The 24,771-nt window shown below is 41.2% G+C and overlaps 1 protein-coding gene across 7 annotated transcripts in view; it reads right to left on the reverse strand.

Annotated features, from left to right (window-relative positions):
- LOC131127936 (uncharacterized) overlaps positions 1 to 24,771 on the reverse strand; it is a 290,462-nt gene that overhangs the window by 187,541 nt on the left and 78,150 nt on the right. For all 7 annotated transcript variants that reach the window (XM_078789697.1, XM_078789701.1, XM_078789702.1 and 4 more), the window contains one exon: positions 15,860 to 15,972. In XM_078789697.1, coding sequence (XP_078645823.1) covers positions 15,860 to 15,972 — 113 coding nt within the window. The remainder of the gene's footprint in view (positions 1 to 15,859; positions 15,973 to 24,771) is intronic.

Here is a 24,771-nt window from a genome sequence, read left to right on the forward strand (position 1 = left end):
GTACGTACGTATGTAAGTGAGAATTTATTATTTAATTATTTTTAATGAGCTGTGTGAAGTTGGTGATGCATGCAAACATTGCAAACTGGGAAATAATCTGCCAGCCTTGTTGACTATATTTGTCATACTTCTTTACAAGAGAGGAGAAATATGATCTCAGGGAAGAACTAAATTTGAAACACTTATATGCAAGGACTATGTTAAAAAGCCATAGCTTTTCAGTATGTGGAATCAAACTATGGAATGGATTGAGTAAGGACCTAAAACAATGCACAACGATGAGCCAATTCAAGAAACAATACAAGCAGTTGATGTTTGCTGAATACAAGGATGAAGAGTCTTGAACCAGTCACGGTGTGCTATACGTATATATCACTATATTGACAGTTACCCATTATGTCATTGTATGGTCATATCACCTCGTACTTCGACACAAGGTGCATTATTACAAAAAAGAAAACAAAAAAAAAACCTTAATCTGTATTATGGAAAGCAGGATGTGAACAAATGTAACAGTTTCTGATTGTAAAAGTACCATATGGAGGGGTAGGATTTAATAAGCTATGCTTGCCTCTTCCTACTCCTTTTGGACATGTGGAACTGTGAACTGATTATGTGACGCACTCAATTGTAATCTGATACATGTTCAAATTAAATAAAACCATTACCATTACCATTACCATATTTTTCTTAACAGCACTTCGTTCAGTACTACAAGCAATTTTTCAACTGACCATCAGTGTCTGATGCACGGTCGTGATGACTGTCTTGTGAAATGCACTATGTACGTTATGAAACGAGTTTAAGATTGCAAGGTGCATACTGCAACGTATTGAGAGGGGTGTAATATTTTAGCACTCTTATGTCAGCCATATGTGCACAATCCGTAGTGTCCGGCTCATCCCTAGAATCTATATATGAGGTAGAATTTTTACATACTTTCCCACAGTCTGCTTTAAAGCTGCAGCACTAGAATCTCACAATACATGGTCGAAAACCTGACCAGCTTGAGACCATAAGCGGAGAGCACATCAGAGATCAGGGTCTTTGCTACACATCTGTTCATCTATTAAAGGCATATGGCTCGAGCTGGGCCAACTACTCATGTGAATAGATGGGACCTATATCCACAGCCCAATCAGTCTTGGTGGGGTTGATGTAATGGACCTGCCTTGGCCTCTCTTGTCCTTCTAAGCACAGCTGAACAGCACGATCCTGCATAGTAGGCCTGACAAAGTGCCAGGTGGCCGTCAACACGTGCTAAAGGGACACAATGGGCGGCAAGGAGAGGCGGAGGGAGGAGGTACAGAGACATTTATGCAAAGGTGCTCCATAGGAACATTGGAATCACGTATGCCAAGAGAGACAAGGGGGGATATAAATAAAGCATGATGAGTAAATTAAAAACAGTTTTTGCAAACATTGCCCACCAGATCATTTAGCATCTCAACAACCACATATTAATGAGTTTATAAATTCAAGCTGATTTGCATCTTCAGAAATTGCAGACTATACTATACTACTTTACTATACAGCCAATGTTTGACTTACAAGTTTTTTACTGTGCTCTGAAATACATTTTGCACAGGTTGGGGGTTCAGATCAGGGGATGTCGTCTATCATCTACTGCTACATGAATAAACTTGACTTGACTTGACAGGTAAGTGTGAAAAATGTGGAACCACGTTTTTTGATGAAAGTTTCTGCCCGAAATTGTCTCGTTTCTTCTAAAGTCACGGCAAATCAAATGTGTTTTTTTAATCATTTGACATGTTGAGTCTGATGGTACACTGTACAATATAAATATGGAATAGAAAAACATGATAAATGTAACATATTATGCTGATTTTTCGTCCCTTTGTATTGAGTTGTGGACTCCTATAGAGGAGCTACACATGCTAACCAGCACAGAAAGTTTTATAGTTCTTCCAGAATCTGCACCCATTCTGCTGTATTTCTTGGGATTTCTTGGCACCCGCAAAAACAGTCTGTTTTAATGTATTCTACCAACCAGGCACGCCCACTCCGCTGTGGTTGGTCACACTAGCGAGTACTTCAAAAGAGTTGATAATAAACGGTGATGTATCTTTTTAAAATGTTGGGTTTTAATATACAGCCATATGTGTTGGATCTCGAATCCGATCCGGAAATAGAGACTGGACATTATGACGTTTCTCAAGAAAAGAGGTGACTGCAAGATGTCTCTTAATGGGAAGTAGCTTTAGCATTTTAGCATTGGGTTTTCTACAGCATCAGTAACCGAATATGGCCACTAATTGTGGTGGGAAGCGGCTATTAGCAACCCAGCTGTCTGTATGCTAGTGCTTTTGCTCCATGACTTACACAAAAATAAACAGTTAAGACACTGATAAATTGTGACTTACTGCTTGCTCAGTCCACACAACCAAGTATTGTTGGAACGGCATTGGCTAATCCATACTATGCCATAATCCAGTGGCATACTGGCCATTGTTAAAAAAACAGTCAAGTGTCAAATTCCATAGAAAAGATTACAATTAATTTCAAAATTACATTTTGCCCAAACCAGCAAATGTACAAGAGGGACTTGCTGGCCATACAGACAACGCCCCATTAGTAATGTAATTGTATGTGAAGTGATGTCAGTCATGTTGTGTGACTGTATGCAGAGCTTAGCATATGTGTGTACAGGATGTAGTATGTATGATACATTCATATCACGCATAGTCGTACATACAGTATTCCCAGGGAGATGTAGGACTTATGATGGCAGTGTGTTTATATGTACGAGTGCACGTACGTCACTGTGTACGTTGTTTGAATTTAGTAATTAGTAAATTGTGTTGTCTAATAAATTTCACATTGCTCCTACATTTTTTTTTTTTTTTTAGGAACACCTGTGCCCCGAGTGAAAAAGCTACGTGTACAGCCCTGCCTTAATTCTCTTGGTCAGATTAATTCAATGTGTGTGTTCAGTTTGACTGGATGAAAGGTTGAACAATGTGCCTTGTTGTTGTGAGAAATGAAAGCAAAATCTGTACAGGTATCAATAGAACTATGCATGGTCCTGCTTAATGGAGTTTTTATCCACACTAACAAGTGACCATTCTCCTTGGCTTTGGCGTAACGATAGTAACATTACTGATCAAGAAAAACTGATCAAGGATACCTATGCCTTGGTTAACACGTAAGCCAGTGTGATGAGTGTGGGCTGGATCCCAGACTTGGATGAGTGACTGTCAACTTGGAGAGAGACGAGACCCGTGTTCATTTTTCTTCTTAGAAGGATAAAGTTTCGTCACTGTAGGACGACCCATGAGCTTGTCACAGTAGCTGTAATGAGGTCAGATTACAGGCTGGTCCACGGACTGGCTGTAAAAGGTTGGCCCTTAATCCCACAATCATTAAAGGGATGCTTTGTTAAAAGTGGATGGAAGCAAGGGGAAAAAACAGAGAGGGGGGAGAACTGTGTTGGAGGGTGTAAGAGGTGTGTAGAGGGGAACTCAATAACACTTGATTTGATATGAAAAGCCTCTTGTTGCCACCCAGGAGAAGCCCGGCTAGAAAGGATGTGAGGGAAGCCAGCTGAGAGACTCCTACAAACAGGAACAAGACGTGCCTTGTTCCGGGTTTAAGTAGCAAACAGATTAAGATGAATTGATGCAAGCTTAGTGACTTTGGAGAATGGGGCAGAAAAAACGTCCACGGATCAATAAGGCTTAGGAGGCAAGCAACCACGGCTGAAATCTCACCTTACATTCACTGTGGATAACACTGAATGAAGGAAATGTTCTCATCTCTATTTTCATGTGTTTATATAAGTCTGTAAAGGTTAAAAATGTCACATAAAGGTCTGTACAAATGCAGGGATTTGTTCTTCATTATACAACTGTTTGCAAACCTATCCAACAAGTTATAAGATTTTAATCTTATAACTTTAATCTTTAATCTGACATGACATATCAACTTTGCTAAGATGTATATTACTATATATTGTTTGTAATTTTCTACATTGTTTTTTGAAAGCCAACAGTAAATTTGCAAAAAATAGTTCATAGTTCAGGCGGCATGGCGGTCTAGTGGTTAGCGCGCAGACCTCACAGCTAGGAGACCAGGGTTCAATTCCCACCCTCGGCCATCTCTGTGTGGAGTTTGCATGTTCTCCCCATGCATGCGTGGGTCTTCTCCGGGTACTCCGGTTTCCTCCCACATTCCAAAAAATTCCAAAGGAAGGTTAGGTTAATTGGCCACTCCAAATTGTCCATAGGTATGAATGTGAATGTGAGTGTGAATGGTTGTTTGTCTATATGTGCCCTGTGATTGGCTGGCGTGCCCCGCTTGCTTGAAGACAGCTGGAATAGGCTCCTCGTGAGGAAAAAAAAGCGGTAGAAAATTAATGAATGAGTTCATAGTTCATGGCGCCAGCCTTGACATGCTCTTTTACACATCAGTGGAGTAAAATAGTGTTTAGAATACAATATGTAAACAAGACATGACTTGCTCTGTTGTCTTTTTCTTTCTGTCTACCACATCAGAAATAGCATCCTTTGTCAAAATGCGTTTATAACGTACTTTTAAGCCAAATGCTTCTTGTAAAGGTGTTCCTTCATAGCAATCACCAGTAAATTCACTGCAAAGAACAGAACTCAAGGTGGGTGTCTCTCGTTCTCTGTGCTTGCTTTGTCCATTGTTGTCTTCAACCTTTGTCTTTTAGAAAAGGAAAGTGTCATTCAGATACAGTGAATAGCCAGCAGCAACCCAATGTTTTGGCATTGCTGTTAATTTGATGAAAAATATACCAAATAAAGTCGACGAGCTACCACGAGAAGCACTCTGCTGACGTCACCTCTGTAAATGATGTTTTGCCACAACAAGTCCATCATTGCTGTCGGCATGAGCTATGTATGCAATCTTTGCAAATGTACCATTTGCTTTCAAAAAACGAACAATGCATAACATAATTACAAACAAATAACATGTTAAAGCAAAGTTGATCATGTCAGTGACCCTTTACAGCTTGGAGTAGATGACAATGTCATACAAATATGGCATTAGCTTGTGAAACCTTTTTAGAACGAAGAGAATGTTTGCGCTCCCTATGTGCAGCAAGCTTTGTCAAAGAGTTAAAATAAATCACATGCAGATAACACCAAAATTCATATTGCTGCTAAGCTCCATACATCCAGGGTCCCACAGTGCAATGTGACAGATCCATGCCTAAGCCAGCCTTGCAAGGCCTGCACCCCGATGTTTGCGCAGATCAGAGAGAATCATCTGGGTTAACATGGTATTTATACAGCAAAGCCCCACCCAGGAGAAGCCCCCGTCTCAGGCTGGATCTGATACTGTTATTCGCATCTATAACCCAAAGATCATAGGCCTCCTGCAGCAGCTATTTTCTATAGCTAATTCCTCAAGAGGTCCTCGAGCGACAAAAATGAGCATGCGATGAGCTCATGCATTTGATTACACAAACACATGAGATAGGGGTCTTACCCCGATACCACATACTGTATATCAACTGTATCAATACTAGCAGGTTTGAGGAGAATGTCAAATGTGTCCTGAATTAATATTTGATCAATATTGCAGTCTAATGTAGACACATTTCAATCAAAATTAATTGCACATCGGAAACTAAAGGCTCTCTGGAAGCTGACCATTTTGCTATTTGAGTGCCTTGCAACCCATTGCTGAAATTCAGCTGATGTCAAATTTGATGAATAACATTTTGCTTGTCCTGAAATACTGTGAACCACAATATTATCTGTGTATCAGTTTCTGCTAAACAAAAAATAGGCATTGGGGAAGAAGAGCGTTGCCTGTTATTTCCCAGTGTGTTTGTGTGTTCTATATTTATTGTATTGTGTATCATTTCTGTGACCGCAGGTGTGCCCTTCAACCCCAAAGTCATTAGCCTTCCAGTAGTGGTCTCTAAACTGCTGCACGCTTGTGGAAATCATGTGCAGAGAAAGCAAGTGAGAGAGATGAACTGAGAGAAAACGAGAGCGCTGGAAGGGAAACAAGACTCCAGGGCCAATTACAGACCCAAGAAAACAAAGGACTATATTTCAATGATTCCTCCAGCTGTGCTGTTTATGAGCTGTGTGCTTAGTCACTCTGTGACCTTCACCTCTATACTTGGCCTCTCTGAGGGAAAACAAGCTCAAATGGCTCTATGCTCAATCTTTTCCCTTGTTTTTCCGCTATTCCTATTTTCGTAAACATGTTATGATTTGTGCACCCCATTATTTATATTATTAATATTTGTGATTCACAAGTACTTCCGTGTATCATACAATGTACTAAATTGCTTTAGATGTGAAAGTTCTAATAATGTGGAGTATTGTTGGGTTTAATAGAAAGGTGTATATCATATGTAACCTATATTACCTGGCTGTCAGTCAGAACATCTTGTCATCACATACACACACATGCACGCCCATTATGGACCCCATAAACAGATTCTATAGGTATCAGTGAATGTGTCCCTGTGACAAGTCTAACCTTCCCAAGCGGCAGGAGACAGTGCTTTCACTGCAGTCCTATTGACCAGAGCAATAAGCCATTCTATATGGTGTATTAAAGTCATTTTCTAGATGCTACCTCAGCATGAGCCATTGTTCATGCAAGCTCCTGCTGACCATGACAAGAGGTAAGATGCAAAAAACCCTCATATACACTAAAGCCAAAATGCAACACTTGCATGGTTTACATCATTTAAAGAGCCTTCCTTCTGGAAGGAGAAGCGTTTTTTTTCACTTGTGAGAGAAAGGGCGCAGTCATTATCACAGTCACTTGTGCAGCAATTTTGGCCTCCAAGAAGTAGACCTTGGTTTCTGAAACTGTTCTGTGCTTTGAAGCATATGTCCTGACAACCCAGAGAGCATGCTTCATTTATGTTCTCAATCCAGGCTCCCATTTCTGTCCTCTTATTTGCAAGCACAAAAGGGAAAAGAGGGTGGTGGGGGGTTGTGTTGGCAAGCGGAGGCAATGTAATATGTAGGGGCCATCTGAGGCGTCCGGTGGCTGCTCCACTTTACCCCCAGTGTCAGAGTTTGTGTTGCAACCACCATGCACCTCATTCTGTCCTCTGCTGGAATCACCACCGGTCCGGGACCATGTGACAAATGATTCCAATCTAGCCTGAGTGCCCTTGACTTGACCCTGACCGCTGTAGACAATAAGGGCAAGCTCAGTCACTGGAAAAGATGTTCTGCGCTAATAAAGCAGAGTGCGGACCAGGGGTAGTAGAGGAGAACAGAGGCACAGCTGGGGAGGGATTGGGGGAGGAGAGTTCAGGTTCTGACCTCTCAGGTGCAGGTTGATAATGAGTGTCCCTGTTTGCTCTGTGAAAATGACCATGGAGAGATGAAAGGAGGAGTACAACAAAGAACCCCATTCTTCGCTCTTCTGAAATGGGATCATTCCAAAGAATTGGCTTATGAAAGCACCCCATATGCTGTGTCATCTAAAGGGGAAATTAAGTCAAAATACAAACATTTAAAAGTAGTTGGATGAGATGCCGTCACACAGCTCCAAATACTAAGCACACTTCTGTTGAAAGACCCCACACATTCAAACTGAACACAGAAATAAAAGCAGATGTTTAGTTGCACACGCACACAAATATACAAAGACATCCAGAGACAATATCCCAAATCCCAAATTCTGCTCATGCCACCCCTTGTCTCCTTAATAAACCCTATAAAATGAGTGTGTTCTTGCCAAGCACAGTGCCATAAACATGCCACTCCAGAAAGGTTCTGGGCATCCCTCTAGTTATGCTAATGAAACCCCCACCCTCTGTTTTTCACTCTGTCTTATCCTGCTGGCACAGCCTTCAGTCTTTCGCAGTATACCACTCCATTGTCATCCCCTGCCCCTGTTCAGCTGGCATCCGACTAGATAATACACAGCAAAACGAAGATCCAAGAACCCATGTTTAAAAAAAAAAAAAATGGCAAGAGAATAATGTGGTTATTATTTCTTTGAACTGAAAATCAGGCCATTATTCTTTATGTTTGTGTCCCAATTTGTAGCAAAATGTGGTGCAAAAATATAATTATCTTTAAAATACAAAAAAGGGGGGCTAATCATAATGATATAAACGTCTCAGGAGTAAATAATAGAAAAGAAACAGGAACGGATCATAACATATTGAACAAAATAACCTTCGCCTGTGCCTCTTGAGCTCTGAGCTGTGAAAGTAGTTTAGAGGCACAAAGTAGAGGCATGACTTCTTGTAGGGCTGATTCTGGCAGAGTGGAGAGCATGAGTGCTCTCTTTGTTATGGGGACTTAGAAGAACTTAGTGTTGAGAGAGGAAAGTGCTGGGCACAACAGGAACCAGTGATGTCTGCTGAACTCTGCTGAGTGTCAGTGCAGGATCCAGGATTATACCCTCTATCCTTTGGCTCCAAAACAAATAAACCTCTTGTCCACCCTAAAGCCCAAAGTTTTGTTTGTGTGAGTGAGGTGTGTGAGGAAGTACTCCTGTTTGGACGTGTGATTCATTCCAAGACTCAGTTCAGTAGGCCAGGACCGTGACACATGGATTCATGGCTTGGTTGCAGAGTGGTGTATCACCGATCCTTATCTACGAATGTGTTGGAAAAGGAACAAACCATGAACAATCTGAGCTGGCAGAAGCAGATACCTGGCATGTATGGTGTCCAATTCACCCTGTGCGCTATCCCTTCACACTCCAGCCCCTGCACTAGTCCTCTCTCACTGCATTACAATGGACAGTGTAGTCCACTATAGTCCTCTTATAATGTCTGGCAAAGTCCACGGAAGAAAAGGACAGGACATACGCTTGGTGGAAGCTACCAGGATGAAGAAGATAGTCCCGTGTTCACATGTCCGCAGGTATTTTAGAGCGGTAAAAACAGTCTAAAGTACAAAACACCCAAATTAAAATGGATTTACCAAATATGCCACACATCAAAGTTATTCTGTTATTATTTACAGTGTACGTATTTCAATCAATGACTTCTTTACAGTTTAACATGGCCACTCAATTTTAGTAATAAAAACCTTTGTCCAACAGCGATAAAATGACACAATACCAAAAAGAAAGTATAAGTGTAACGCTACCATAAACATAACTGAATGGTTTTTCACTGAGATAAATGACACGTGATAAACTTTGTGTATTTATAGGCACATTCAGTCATACGACCGCCACAAAATTCACTTGCAGGGATCAACCCGCCGGTGAGGCAGGTATAATAAGCGGGTGAGTGTTTAATGGTTTGTTCTGTGTTATTAAGGTAAAGCAGGGACCTCAGAGATGCTTGGTTCCTTCTATTCTGGTCCACCATTAGATGGAAATGATTTCTGATCAGTAGCGAGCAGGCCGTGAATCGAATGAGTGGCCCCAAGGTGAACATGGCACTATATAGCCCCATTGCAGGCTCGCTCAGCCATCAACTCACTGTAGACATCATTACTTCCATATTTTACAGGAGTCAAAAAAAGATATGGCTGTAAATGTGTGTGAGACTGAGAGGCAGGGAGGTGAGAGATGATGAGTTGTAAAACTAGACAAGCAAAAAGTCAAAAGAGATGTGTTGTGTATCGAACATAAAAGCACAGCTCCTATTATCTGTAATAAAATCACTAGCAAGACCATTGTCACCTATTTGCAAAATTGATGAGGATGTTTAATCTCAGGGCTGCACGGCGGATGAGTGGTCAGCGCGCAGACCACACAGCTAGGAGATCGGCGTTCAATCCCACCCTCAGCCATCTCTGTGTGGAGTTTGCATGTTCTCCCCGTACATGTGTGGGTTTTCTCCGGGTACTCCGGTTTCCTCCCACATTCCAAAAACATGCTAGGTTAATTGGCGACTCCAAATTGTCCATAGGTATGAATGTGAGTGTGAATGGTTGTTTGTCTATATGTGCCCTGTGATTGGCTGGCCACCAGTCCAGGGTGTACCCCGCCTCTCACCCAAAGACAGCTGGGATAGGCTCCAGCACCCCCGCGACCCTTGTGAGGAAAAAGCGGTAGAAAATGAATGAATGATGAGGATGTTTAATCTCAGGGCTGCACGGCGGATGAGTGGTTAGCGCGCGGACCTCACAGCTAGGAGACCGGCATTCAATCCCACCCTCAGCCATCTCTGTGTGGAGTTTGCATGTTCTCCCTGTGCATGTGTGGGTTTTCTGCAGGTACTCCGGTTTCCTCCCACATTCCAAAAACATGCTAGGTTAATTGGCAACTCCAAATTGTCCATAGGTATGAATGTGAGTGTGAATGGTTGTTTGTCTATATGTGCCCTGTGATGGGCTGGCTACCAGTCCAGGGTGGAGGCCGCCTCTCGCCCAAAGACAGCTGGGATAGGCACCAGCACCCCCCCCCCCCCCCCCCCCCCCGCGACCCTCGTGAAGATAAGCGGTAGAAAATGAATGAATGAATGAATGAATGTTTAATCTCATTGGACACAACCATGTTGATGTTTTAAAGGTGGGTCTGGCAGGGAAGCCTCTAAAGTTGTACACACCTGACATAATGGACAATTTAAAATTTGACCGAAAGAAGAATGCCATGATGCAAGCTCATGGAAAGCGGCTGAGAGAATACCAATACCAATCTTAACACACACATATACACACACTGAAGCGACACTTCCAAAATGAAATGTTTAAAAAGAAGAGTCTCTGCGCAGGAGTGCTGAATTGATCTGCGGTAGTCAAAATCAATTAAGGGTGGTGATACCAATTAACAATGATTTCATAATCTTCAGCTCTTTCTTGAATGCTTTCAAGAGGCTCTTGCAGGTGTGGGTTGAGTGGCTGTACTGTAGCTGTATTTGAGCAGCTTTACCAAATTGAAGGTGGAATTTTATAAGGTCGCTGGCAAACAGCTCCCTCTGCTCTCTTAGAATAATGAAACCAGCAAAGCAGGAACTTTAAACATCACCATTGTTCTGAGACAGGCAGATAAATAACCTCGTGCACCAGTCAACATCAACATGTTGTCACTTACTATTTGGAAAAACAAGTCATAAAACTCCTTTCTAAATGATAATTAGATGGCAATAAGTGAGACCCCTTAAATTTATATTCATTTTCTACTACTTGTCACGTCCAGGGTCATGGGTGAGAGCCTACACCAGCTAATTTTGGGCGTGAGGTGGCTATACTTATATCAATCACAGCCCACATGCATACAAACAACCATTCACATCGACAGTATCCAAGTAACCTAATATGCATTGTTCTGGATTGTGGTAGTAAACAGGAGCACCCGGGGAAAACTATGCATGCAGACATGGGAACAACGGATAAAGAAATCGGGGACAAGATTTGATGGCTGTTAGGCAGATGTGCTCACTACCTGCTCCACGGTGCTGATGCTATTTAACTTTGGTTAACTGTATTTGATGTACAGTATTGTGTGGGACTATGCAGGATTCCATTTGTGTAGAGGAGGTCAGAATGTTTTTGCTTTTTTTAAACAAAAAACTATTTGAATAATCAGGAAAAAGATTTGAGAGAGCCTATGTGTTACTGTAAATCCTGTGTTTGTTCCCGCTTGTTCAATCAAAAGTGTATGATCAAATCAAAGGTTGATGCTGTAACATTTCATCAGGGCATTGTACAGGACATGTCCAATGAAACATATAGTGTCATGCAGATAACTGGAAACCATTTGCGAGGTATGATGTGAAGTCATGCTGTATAGGGATCAGTAAAAATGATTCCATATATGACAGTGAGAGGAAGCCTAGTACCAGTTGTGGTATTCCCCACTGTACAGTCATACTGCAACAATTATTCCAAATCTTTGATCATCCTCACAGAGGCAATCATGGCTGAAAATCAATTTCAGGGACATCAGGAAAAATCAAAAAGCTAGCACCATGCCAAGAAGGCCAAGGGCCTGTGGGACAGAGGATATTTTTTTTTCCTCATCCTCTTTCCATTGCAAAAAGGTAATCAGCCAGAAACACCAGAGAGCCTGCTGTTAGTCAGACTCACATCCTGATGCTCTTCATAATTGCTAGTGATGTGGAGCCAGGTAGCATCCAATTAGTGCTTAGTGTAACTTAATGCAAAGGGCTGGCAGCATCCCGAATCCAAGTAAGTTGTCATACAATTTCCACGCTTCTGCTGTCAAATTCGGGAACATTTGATTTGGATTTCACAAGACATTATGAAGTTATGAAGCATACATCTTCTCCAATGCTATGTCGGGCACGGACATTTTCTGGATTGCAGAGATTAGCGATGAGACAGCTAAAGTAAGCAATGTCTGTTTGGTGCTTTTGACAACTGAGTGTTTAACAATGTGGGTTGGCATATTATCCAAAACTGTGACCTGAATGAAAATCCAATACAGATTACAACAGCGTAACTATAAGAAAAATAAACTATTAAGTACGGGTGTTACGGTAAGCTATAATCACAGACCGGAATGCTTTTAGGTTGTGGTTCAATGTATTGTTATAGTACTGCACAAAAAACGATACAATATTTTGTTCTACCGCTACAAAACACGTCATATTCAAACACAAAGTGGTCAATATCGTATGCGTCTACATCTTATGTATTTCTTCCCTTCCATCTTTGTCATATTGTTCATCCACTCACTTTCCCCCCTTGAGTGTAGACAGCTGTGAAGAGTGTCTTCACAGTCTGTGGTCTCTGGCAAAGGGCAGACAATTGAGTTTTGGAAGCGGCGTGAAACGAGACAAAGGGTGTCTGAGGTGGCTTCCTTCCCCCGTTTCTTTCTCCATCAGGGCTCCATGGGCAGCTTGCCCATGCACTCTTCCATAACTGCATTTGCAGACATCAATGAGGCAACGGTGGAAACTTCACTCCACCATGTTTCCTCATCAGAGATGTCTTCTGGGTGACCTCTGCCTCAGGTTTAGTGACTCGCATGAAAATGAAAAATGAATATGTGCCAGCCTCTGAGGTCCAGCCAAATTCAACAACAGCTTGTCAACCATGAAATCATCTTTACAGAGATAGTGTAGACAAATTTGGCTTTCAAGCAGGCCGTTTGTCGGTGGGAAAATTCCTGACCTTTTCTTTATGTTCAAGGCCATAAAGATCAGGTTAGATTCTATCAAAATAAATCACACAGGAAAATCTTTTGTAATGCATCTCTGAACATCTATCTGAATCTTACTTCTGTGCCCTTTGCTTGGTAATATCGCCAGTGATAAATTAGTCGTAGCACTTTATGGAAACAACACATTGCAGTTTGCCCTGTGAGGACCAACAAAAACATTAAAAACCAATTAAGGCTAGGCTGAGGCAAGTTGAGTCTCGAGTTGTTAAAATGGCTTGAATAGGTGTTTGGATAACATGACTGTGTGTGGTGGGGTCTGAAAACACATCTGAGGGCTGCTGGACCCCACAAGTTTGAATAGCTGTTTGAGGGTTAAGACTCAAGGTGACAATCTCTATGATTTAGGGCCTGTTATGGATAAGAATATAGGAGCATATGTTCACAAAGATACACAAGTGTGTCTGCATTTGCTGGCCATCAGGTACATACATTACGTGAGTATGTTCATGTTAGGGGATCATCAATAGCGGAGAAAAATCTCCCCATGGACAAATTCCTACTTCAAACACATCTGGATATCTTATTAAACACAATGTCCACATGCTCCGATGTTCTCATCTCTGTGAAAAGCCTAGTTCCTGTCTGCATTTGTTTTATATTACCATACAGCGAGATCAGGCTTGATTGGTTGTACCTGACATTAGTTCAAATGTGGACGTTTTGATATTAAAGAAAAATATTTTCAACCCACGTTCCACACAATTTGAAATCAGGGTTGGCTTGGTGGGTCACTTGATCCTAATACAAGTGTAACAACAAATTGGTTTGATTCTATGAGCAACAAATAAAAACCTTCATGCTTGTAGTAAAAGAGAAACCCGTTTAGCAGTAATGTTGTAGTCATCAGTGTGTATTACTTGGATATTTAGCAAGCACATGTTACACCCTGAGTTTGAAGAAGTTTTAGCTGTGTACAGTGACGCATGCTGTCTGAGTCCTTTTCTTCATCTTTAGTTGGAGATGACAAAAAGGAACTTCAAAATAAAAGAACAACACCTGAGAAAGAATGTATGCTCCTCAAGCAGCCCTCTTATAAATATCCATTCCCATCAGGGAATCTTGAAACAGTATGTGTCATGATGGGCTGCGGTTATCTGGTGGTTGGGGAGTCATAACCTTTACTGTTGCTCTGCTATTTATCCACCAGATGCACACAGCTTGATAAATGTTTTGTCTGACCTTCCACGTTTGTTTTGCTTCCTCTTAACTGCGATTTGATTTCCCTTGGATAAGTCATCAAGTGTACTGTATCTAAATCTGACTTAGTGTGTGCGAATAGGAACAGGAAGAAAAAAAACAGGTTCACTGAAAAAAAAAATATCATCTATCGTTTCACTTTTTTTATTATTTATTGGTTTAACAAGCCATTGAGCAAGACGGGGAAGTAAAAATATTCCAAAAAGAGCATTCCAATCTGGGCCAAGTATGTCCGCTTTAGTCTAGTAATGGTTAAAGTCGCCACAGGCCAGAGCAGAGTCAACACTGGACACAGCTTGGCTGGCCTACAAGTCCAGATCAATATCTGCAAATAATAAATTAGCTCCCCTGAGGGGTCACACTACACCTCCAGCAGCATGCAGCCAAGGAAAAGTCCACAATTGGTGCATGTGAGACTCAATAAGCAAGGTGAATGACTGTGCAGGGGCACATCCTTAGCACTCCATAATAGAAAATTAATGGTGCTCAAATCAGCGCTGAGGGCACCCTGAGGGTTGCCTAATAGGCCTAGTTAGAACTGTCATCCCTCACACCGTCGCCTGAAATATCACATGCAAACAAACCCAAGAAGGAAGGGAAGAATTGGAGCATGTTCATATCCAGGTGATGGAAAATGGGGGCAACAAGATCACAAATAAAGATAGGTAGCTGGATGTATCATATTTGGCATTAAATAATAAATAAGACTTGCATTCTTGGTATTCTATTATCAGAAGGAAGCTTCAAGCATGACTTATTGTGAAAGGGAAAATTGACATCAAACTGCTCTTCAATGTAGAGAAATATCAGATGCACACAATATGTTTTAAATCAGTGCTCATCTATACTAAAAACAAACAATATGATTTTTAAAAAATGAATTACTTATGAGTATTGATTGTTGATTAAAGTACATGAAATGGCACACATTTCAAATGGCACATGGCAAAAAGGACCCTTCTATGTTAATGAATATGCATAATATTAAATGTAAGCATTTTTGGGTTGTTTTGGTTTTTTTTATAACACAAACTTACAGTTGGGCACTTTATTAATGTGCTCTAAATTCTTTTCTCAACAAAACCTCAAAGTCAAATAAAAAAAAGTAAAATCCTGATACATAAATACAAATATGACAGCATTGAAAGCTCGCATTGGAAGGTTTCTCCCCAATCCATTTATATGACCTAAATGTTCCTAAAAAGGTCTGCCATGTTTTATCTAATTTGTTCGCTTTCTCCACAAGCAACCTTTGGGTTCAATAAACACACTCCATATCGATCCTTGCCTCTCAGCAACACAGCATTCAACAGTATTTACTATACTAATGTGGAGTCTAAAGGGAAGACGCGATAGAGAAGCAAGCATGCAAGTGATGTGTGCACAAATGTTGCATGAACAGGCATTACATTTTTAAATACCGCAAAATGATGATATTATTAATCATAAACAAAAAAATGTTTTCCTCTTTAACTTAATTTGGTTACACACTAAAATAAGGGGTGTAACTATGTGAGTGGGGAGGAGTTTAGCCTCTCATCTCTACTCCTAGCCCTATCAGGTCTAGATTTCTGCAAACTCACACTGAACTCACCCACAAGCCGCCACTCTCCCATCCTGCAGTGCAAACAGTGTGTGTCGCTCGCCACAGGCCACTTGAGATATTTTCAAAGATGATGGAAGACTCTGGAACAAACGTGGTGCCAGCTGGAAAAAGACAAAGTTTCCATTGAGGTGACGGCACAGATAGTATCTGGGAGTTGCTGTGTAGCTAAGTTGGTCTACTCCAGTGAGCTGGCAGCAGAGGCACAGCTTCAGCAGATCCTCCAAGATGAATACAGAACAACGTGAACAACAGAGGCAACAAAAAGAATACTCCTTCATGGTGCCGAGATGTGTAGAGCTGATGCTTTTTTTTTAAGTCCCTGAGTGTACTTCTGTCTGTCTAGATGTGTTCATGCCAGTGCCACAAAAAAAATGAAACAGCCTATGAGAAGAAAAGCAAGCCTGGTTCCTCATCATGCGCTTGTTAGCTTGTCCAATCTATGGCAATCAGCACAGTCCCTGGGGTTGAAAGACACGAGATGCTGGCAAAAAGGAAGCAGAGGCTGAGGAAAAGATCAATACTGCACTGTGAAACACGAAGTGTGGGCTATTTACTCTCCATTGATCTGATGAGGCTGGAGAAACACCTCACTCCACTATTAAATTGAGGGTATAACTCTATTGCTGAAGGCTCTCTCTCTCTTTCTCTCTTTTTTTTCCTTCACCCCAAGGTCAAGAAAAAGCCACACTATCCACAAACAAACAAAAATAGATTGCTTCCACCAGGGGAAGCAATTAATCAGAATTAAAATACTCCAACAGCCTGCTTTAAGTGAAGTTTTTTGCTCAGGTGGAATCCAGACCTATAGAAGAACAGAAGTAGACACACTGATAAATACAGTATAGACTTACAGAGGGCACACAAAGCTTCACTAGCACTTCATCAAGCTTTCAATTTCCACATATGGGGAACAAATTCAATCTTAAAAACATTAACACTTGTATACTTTACATAAGTATAGACAAGGGTAAATGTACGTATGTGTAATAGTTTTGCTATACTTTGACCTCAGGGTTGCATAGTATCTTCAGGTTTTTAAGGCCAGCCTCAAGACCTACCTCACCTCTTTGATCTGCCGTGTATTAAATATTTACCATTTACCAATTTTATTGCAGCTATGTATTTATTTATTTATTAATAATGCTTTTCTCCTATTCAGTCTGTGCTGTAATGGTATCCTGCTTCTCGCTTTCCAATTTGAATTATGTTTATTTTTAATCTTAATGCCATTTTTATTTGTATGTTTTAGTCCCCATTTTTGATCATAGTATTTACTATATCAATGTTTTTATTACTTTTATCTTTGAGTTTTATCTTCCAGTGTTCCTCAGAGGGAGCCCTCTGCATCAAGGTTATGTGGGTCATTGCTGCAGAGAGTCCCCTGTGTCAGTGTCCTGTTGGCTGTGGTCTTGTGGGCTCCTGGCGCAGACTGCTCCTGTGATAGTAATTCCTCACCTGGCTCCTTTGTCCTCAGCTATATTTTACTATTTTAAAGGCAACGTATTATGATTTTTCCAATGTTCTAGCCTATAAATGTTGTTACAAATGTTGCATTCTCGATGCTTTGAAGTTTCAGATAATGAGGTTTGCACATTTCGAAGTGAGCCCTGAAAGAAGTTTAAGGTAGCTCTGAATGCTTGGTCTCAGAAAGTTTTTTGAAACACTTGCTGACTGTATCGTCACGAGCCAGACTCTCTTACTGTGCCCAGTATGCCTGTACCTCTCCTCTTTCTGCTGCACTCTTTTATGAAAGATGGCTTCCAGGAAATTACTGTTCAGGTTTGAAGGAACACTAACTTGCCTAAAAAGGCGAGCATCAGGCAGAAGTGGTTGGAGTTGCAAATTCCCTGCTAACAAGAGAAAAATGTGGGACTGTTTTGTGAACATGGGGAAAGATGGCGTATCCACCAAACTGTTGCTGGAGCCCGATGCCTTTTTCACATTACTTGGTCAAGTTGAAGAGTCAGAAGAGCAGACTGTAAGTCTGTACAATTAGTACAATTGAATTTTATCAGTGCTTTAATTGTGTCTATTTTGTGTAAGTAAGTGGTTGTCTGTGTAGCATTGTAGAGTATGCATAAAGGGAGCGTCTTACCTGCATGCAAGCAAATTACAAGCTCACAGAGGTTGCTGATAGCCTTTTCACCACAACCAAGTTTTTTAAACAATCAGTTTTTTTAAACATGGATAGTCCAGCAAAAAACGTGTAATGACCACATTTCCACTACCGATGTTGTGCCAATATTGTCTGCACTTAGTAAATGTGGCGTCCTCATGACTGGCTTCTGATCTCCTTGATAAAGTGTTTCTGACAATGAGTGCTCCTCCTCGGGCATGTGAGGTGGACGCAAAGCACTCATGTCCCGGTTCCCCTGAGCACCACGGCACCAGTGGTGCTTCTGACAAAGTGTGTTCGACAATGAGTGCTCCTCATTATCAGGGTTATCGGGGCATTCTTTTTAACTCTGTAAAGCACGTTGGTTTCCATTTATTTGAATAAAAAGTTATAAATAAACTTTGACTTGATTTGATATTGTATGTTGTGTAGTGTAGTGCAACTACAATATGATTGTTTTTGGTAACGATGCACTGTTTAATCACTTACTTTATTTCAGTATGCAAGTTTAATGAGATTATACGTTTCACATAAAGTAGACAATTTATGTTGTGTTATGTTAATGCTAATGTCCACAACCAGCAAAAGCATGGATGTCGCATTTTATGTCCAGCTGTAATGGCGCAATAAAAGTTATGCATTGTTTAGTTTATCTTCAGAATGATCTTTCCCTGATTGCCTATGAAGAAAAGTAATGACATCATCAGTAATTAACCAGTATTTTTTTTAAAAATGTCATTAACATCTCTTTTTTGTGGGCATATGAAAATGCTATAGCTTAAGAAATTACCCTTACATTTCAGCAACCATTTTTTTAAAGTGTATGTTCTCAAGGGACAGTACTATGAAATATAAGATGGATATACTTTAGTGTAGTCACTGTATAGCAGCCAACTACCAAGTAGCCGTCACACCGCGGTGACCTGTATTGTTTCTGTGCAAATTATTAGCAAACCAGGTGAAGATGCTCGTAAAAAAAATAATAGTGGGCAACAGTAATGTAGCAGGAAATAGTTTAGCAAATAATCACTTCAACTGTGACATAATTGAGAGCAGAGCACAAAGTAGCTTGTACAATTCCTTCACATCCACCAACATAGAGAGACAGTTGCTAGGTCTCGTGGGAGAAACAATCGACTCGCGACTCTGAAACCAAGCCCAAAAACAACAGGCGGCATAGAAATTAGCAAGTGACAACCCCACACTAAACACAACTCCAAAACAAACTTGGGAATTTGCAAATATCTTTTGCCCAAAGTCACTTCTAACAGGTCAATCTGGCAACACTGGCCGAGATGCTTTGTTTCTTTCGCAGCGTTAACACTTGCACGCATTTGGCCTTGACACTGTCCCACAATTTACTGTGGCCATACATGTCATTAATTTATGACACGCTTGAAAAGCATGGAGACTAGATTGTACACTGTTTGAATTCTATAAATAAAATACAGTATATATTATTGTAATATAAATAATGCACTTGGCACGCAATTTGTGACAAAAAATGCCAGACTTATTTAGACCTTATCAAGCACTGTGCACGACAATACTACATTTGAAGCTCACTGTTCCCATATGAGCATCCCACATCATCCCGCATTGTCACCACCACTTCCCGCAACCATGAAGCAGTTGTGGCATCCTTTGGCCCCGCTGAGTCCTGCTGCATCCTAGATGACGCCACACAACATCAGGCATCACACCCCTTACCTACCTATTTTCAAGGAACCCTACAAACTGTTGACCTCATAGAAGTAACCCATGCATAAAGAAAGTTACGTCTATACTTTCTCGTAGCTGCAAGTAGAGAATGTTCAAAGAGCAGGCGGGGGCAATACATGAAAAAAAAAGAGTGTGGGAGAGGGCAATGCTGACTAGAAAACACCGCTTTGGGCGTTATCACTTATTCACAGAAAATCACAAGGAAGATCCAAGACACTACAGAAATCGCTTGACAATTCCCCCCGCATTACTCCAAGAGGTGGTGGAAAAGTTAATCCATTCACACGAATGACGACACGCAGAGGTACGCTTTGATACGTACCGCCCGCATTTTGGTGCGTTAGCAGTGCATTCACAACTAGTAATTGTCCTGAGCTATTTATTGATTTCCTCACCTTGTTTATCAAAAGCTGGGAATTACAACTTTCTTTGGCTCCGTTTTGCATTACACTATTGAATTCAGGAAAACTGTAACTCATGACAAAACACAAAGCTGGTACCTGTGTTGATCCCACTGTCATGTCTTTGGGAACAGTCGTCAAGAATCACGTCTTCAATGAAGGTAACATTACATGTTCATTTATCTGTTTAATTCATGGTTTATATGTATTAAATTAATTTGTATGTAAGCTGTTGCACTCTTGATTTTGCAGGTGAGTGTACATTTATGTGAATAACCGTGGTACAAATTATATTATAAGACTCATAGGTCAGAACATGTGCATGCCCTTTCATTTTGCTTTTTGATGAAGAAACACCAAAATCATCATCTTTCAGGGTTGCAAACATCTGGAATTTTTTCATGAAAGTCACTCTCCGTTCATCCCATCCATTGTCTTTCTTCCACTTCTACGAATAGCCTTATTGACTGTGTGGTTGTATTACAACAAGCAGCCTCTAAAGACTCCCTGAAGACCTCTCTATCGCAACTGCTCGCCCTCCTTCTCGCGCTACCTCACTCCCCATGTACTCCCCCTTCTGTGCCTGCTCTTCAGGGGCCGGTTCAGCAGCTAATTAACCCTCTCTAATAGCATAGATTACATTAGCTTTGAGCGCTTCGCACCCTCCACCGGACTGGGCCCAGCCACACAATGAAGCCAGCCTTGCTTTACAAATCTCCTCCTTCACAAGACCACAATTATGAATTCAAACAACTTCTTATCCACACTCACTCACCCGGGGACAGAAGATCTCCAGCCAATCCCACCGCCTGCCATCCTACCCCTTCCCTGCCACCCACCTTTCAGGCCTTCATGCTGAGAGGAATGAGAGAAATGAAGCGACGAGACCACACAACAAGACGGTTGATGAAGGGGGGAGATGGTGTGAGGTAGGCCAGCTCTATTGGGTAAATCAGAGAGGTCACTATAGGTGTTTCACTTGGGTGAGCCCGAGAGGGGCCCAGTGATAACCCTCAATCTTAACATTCCTATTCAGAGCGTAATGAAATCTTAATTGGGGAAGACAGAGTTGAAGGAGGAGGGGTTCCAAGACTTGTGCTCTGAGTGGGCCAAGAGTATGAATGAAAAGACTGAATGGCTTCAGTTGTTTGCTATACACTGCCCAAATTGGCAATAAGGCTAGGCAGGCAGGAAGACTGAACGTTTTTTGTTTCTTTTCTAACATGCATAAAACTGAAGAGTATAATGTACGAGACACCTTCATCAGTGAACCTATAGTCAATCAGCCAGGATCCAACCACACCTTCCAAGGAGAGATTATTACACAGCAATCACGCTCTGCCTTCAAAATGGAGGAAAGCATCATGGTTGGTTAGTCTTCTCTGATGCAGTGAAGCCAAGCTGTACAACTAGCACAGCGCCGTTATACTGTAAGACTTCAGCCACATTGTGTGGCTGTTTAAACCTATTGTGCTTCAAGGAAGAGGGGTCAGTTCACTATCTCAACAAGTTAGGTCGCTGGTTTATTTACTCTCTTATAGCATTAAGCATTAACAACACAATGGTCTAAAAATTATGTTGCCTAAAATTCTGTGCACAATGTTGTACAAATGTTGTAAAAATTGACTTTTAAAAACAAAGACAAAAATGTCAAGAAAAACAAATTCCAGGTGGGTTACCTTTAATGGATACTGCCTATGCCCTATGGAATAAATGAGCCATCTGTAAAGCTGACAATTAGTCAAGTACAAAAGTAAGGCATTCTTTCTACATTAACTTGAAAATAATTGAAAAAACTCAATTATTTTATACAAGATTCACATGATAAACAAGTGTGAATATGGAAAAATGATGCATACACAACATAATATCCATCCATCCATTTTCTGTACCGCTTATTCTCATTCGGGTCCCAGGTTATGCTGGAGTCTATCCCAGCTGACAGGCGGGATGCACGCGTACACCATAATAATAAAGTATTTATATCAATATGTCTCATATAAAAAAATGCCCCACCAAAATAAATGATTGCACTTTATATAGTTCAATAACATAAAACACACCCAGCCACAATATCATGGAGAGAAAAAAAAACATTTGATAAACATATTCTAGTAGGTTACTGTGGAGCCCCGGTTAGCATTAGCGGTTCGCTGTTTTTGTTGGTTAATGTTGAAAATTTACACTACAGTTTGAATAATAATAAAAATAATACATTTAATTTACGTATAAGTGCCTTTCTAAAAACCCAAAGACACTGCACATGACAAAGAATAAAAACTGGAATTCCAGAGTTCAGGAGAAGAGCGTGTGCCCATGGTGCTGAGGGGGGCAGAGGGCGCAGTGAGGTGAACGGAGGAGGAGGACCTGAGGGAGCGAGCTGGGGTGACGATGTGGAGGAGGTCAGTCAGGTACACAGGGCTGAGGTTGTGTAAGGCCTTGAAGGTATGCAGAAGGAGTTTGTACTGTATTCACTGCTTGACCGGGAGCCAATGAATTTGCTGTACGATGTGGGTGATGTGATGAAATGAAGAATTTCTGGTTAAGATCCGGGCAGTGGACCGAGTTGTGGACAAGTTGGAGTTTACAGAGGGACCTCTGGTGGAGACCGTGAAGGTGCAAAAAGTCAATGCGTGACGTGACCAGGCTATAGATAAGGATGGAGGCAGCAAGGATAGTGAGTGAAGGGCAGAGGCGATTGATATTGCAGATGTGAAAGTAAGCAGAACGGATGATGTTGTTGATATGGGATTCATAAGAAAGTTCGCTATCCAGGATGACACCCAGATTCAACCCGAGGGGATGGGGAGACGTAGGAGCTGTCAATGGTGAGGGTAAAACTGTTGACTTTGGAAAGTAGTGGTTTAGTTCCTACTAAAAGAAATGTAATTTTGGCACGGTTAACTTTGAGGAAGGTTATGGTGAACCAGGATCTGATTCCGGACAGACAGTGGATGAGGGTGAAGGGACGGAGTATGGAGTTTGGTTTAGAGGAAAGGTAGGGTTGGGTGTCATCAGCAAAGCAGTGAAACTGGATATTGAACCTTCTGAAGATATTGTCCAAGGGGGAGGGATGAAAAGTAGGGGCCCCAAGACAGAACCCTGAGGAAGTACTTGAGGTGTATGAACTGAGTGTGGACTGTGAGATATGAGTACACCAGTCTAGGGGTGTGTGGGTATTACCAATGAATGACAGTCTATTAAGGAGAATGGGGTGTGAAATGGTATCGAAGGCCGCACTCAGGTCAACAAGGATAAGAATGGTGACTAGAGTTGGCTGCAGTGAGAAGGTCAATTGTGATTTTAAGGGGGACATTTTCTGTGCTGTGAGGTGGACACAAACCAGACTGAAAGGGTTGTAGAGGGAGTTATGTGTTAAGTGAAGAAGAAGTCAGGAGGCAACAGATTTTTTCGAGAACTTTGGAAATGAAAAGAAGGTTAGAAATAGGACAAAGGTTATTGAGTTGTTCAGGTCTTTTGTTTTTTTAAGAATCGGAGTAACGACTGCAGTCTTCAAAAGTGATGGTATGTTTCCAGTGGTGAATGAGGCGTGAATGATAGCTGAAATGAGAGAAAGCAAGGAGCAAAGGCAGGATTGGACCAAGACTGTGGTGAGAGGATCAAGCTGACAGGTGGAGAACTTGGATTTGCGGATGAGGTCTGCGATTTCTGACAAGTTGGGGAGTTGAAAAGTACAGAGAGGTTGGCAGTATGAGAGAGGTTCAGTTGGAGAAGGAGTAACAGGATTAGAGGTTAGTAGCTGGTAAATGTTGAAGATTCGTTCAGTAAAGAACTGCATGACTGAGTTACAGGTATCAGTGGAATACAGTTTGGGGAGGGTAGGAAGTCCGGTGGTTGGAGAAATTTGTTCAGCATTGAAAACCTTTCTCAAACTTGTCGATGTAAAGGAAATACCGGACATTGCTCGAGAGTATAAAAATAAAACATTGACAGACTGTGATGATATAAATATGAAGATCTTAAAAAGTGTATTTGATGGCATCTCTAAGCCTTGGGGATGTGTGTAAGACATAAACCAATAGGTAAAATTAAGTCAAAGAGTCAGGGGCTAGCATATGCTATCATTAAGGTACTCAGAGATCATTAGTGGTACCGTGCATGGGTTCTGCTATGCAAGGTCAAGGCTGCTGTGTTATTCTAAGTCAGCAGAGGGGCAGTGAATGTAGGATAATAAGCTGATTCCTTCTCATCCACACACACTCTCTTATTCGCCCAGCTAAGTGAAGCTAGGTTTTCCAGTGTAGTACAGCATTTACTCCAATTAAAGACGACACAGCAAATGACAGTAAGGTCACTGAAAGACTCATTTTAGGTCAAAATCTTACAGATATGGCGTGAGCATATAAGGCTCCACACCACTTCATTAGACAGTATTTCTGATTAAAGACACCGTTAAAGGACTGAGTTTTGCATCGCAGCCTGATCGTCTCGTTTGAGAAATCGTTGTTATACATTTTAATATCAATAAATATGGTATAACTTAATATAAGAAATATATTTTGTACTATATATACCCAATGACTTTCCACATGGCTGGAGTCAAGATGAGTCCAATGAAGGACAAACAGCAACAGGCCATGGATGGCAAGAGGGAAACGTTGTTCATCAAGATAATGATGGATAGCTTTAAAACGGACCCC

Source organism: Doryrhamphus excisus, linkage group LG3 (genome assembly GCF_037039965.1).
Source record: "Doryrhamphus excisus strain RoL-2023G ecotype Guam linkage group LG3, RoL_Dexc_Guam_v1.1, whole genome shotgun sequence".
Classification (NCBI taxonomy): Eukaryota; Metazoa; Chordata; class Actinopteri; order Syngnathiformes; family Syngnathidae; genus Doryrhamphus; species Doryrhamphus excisus.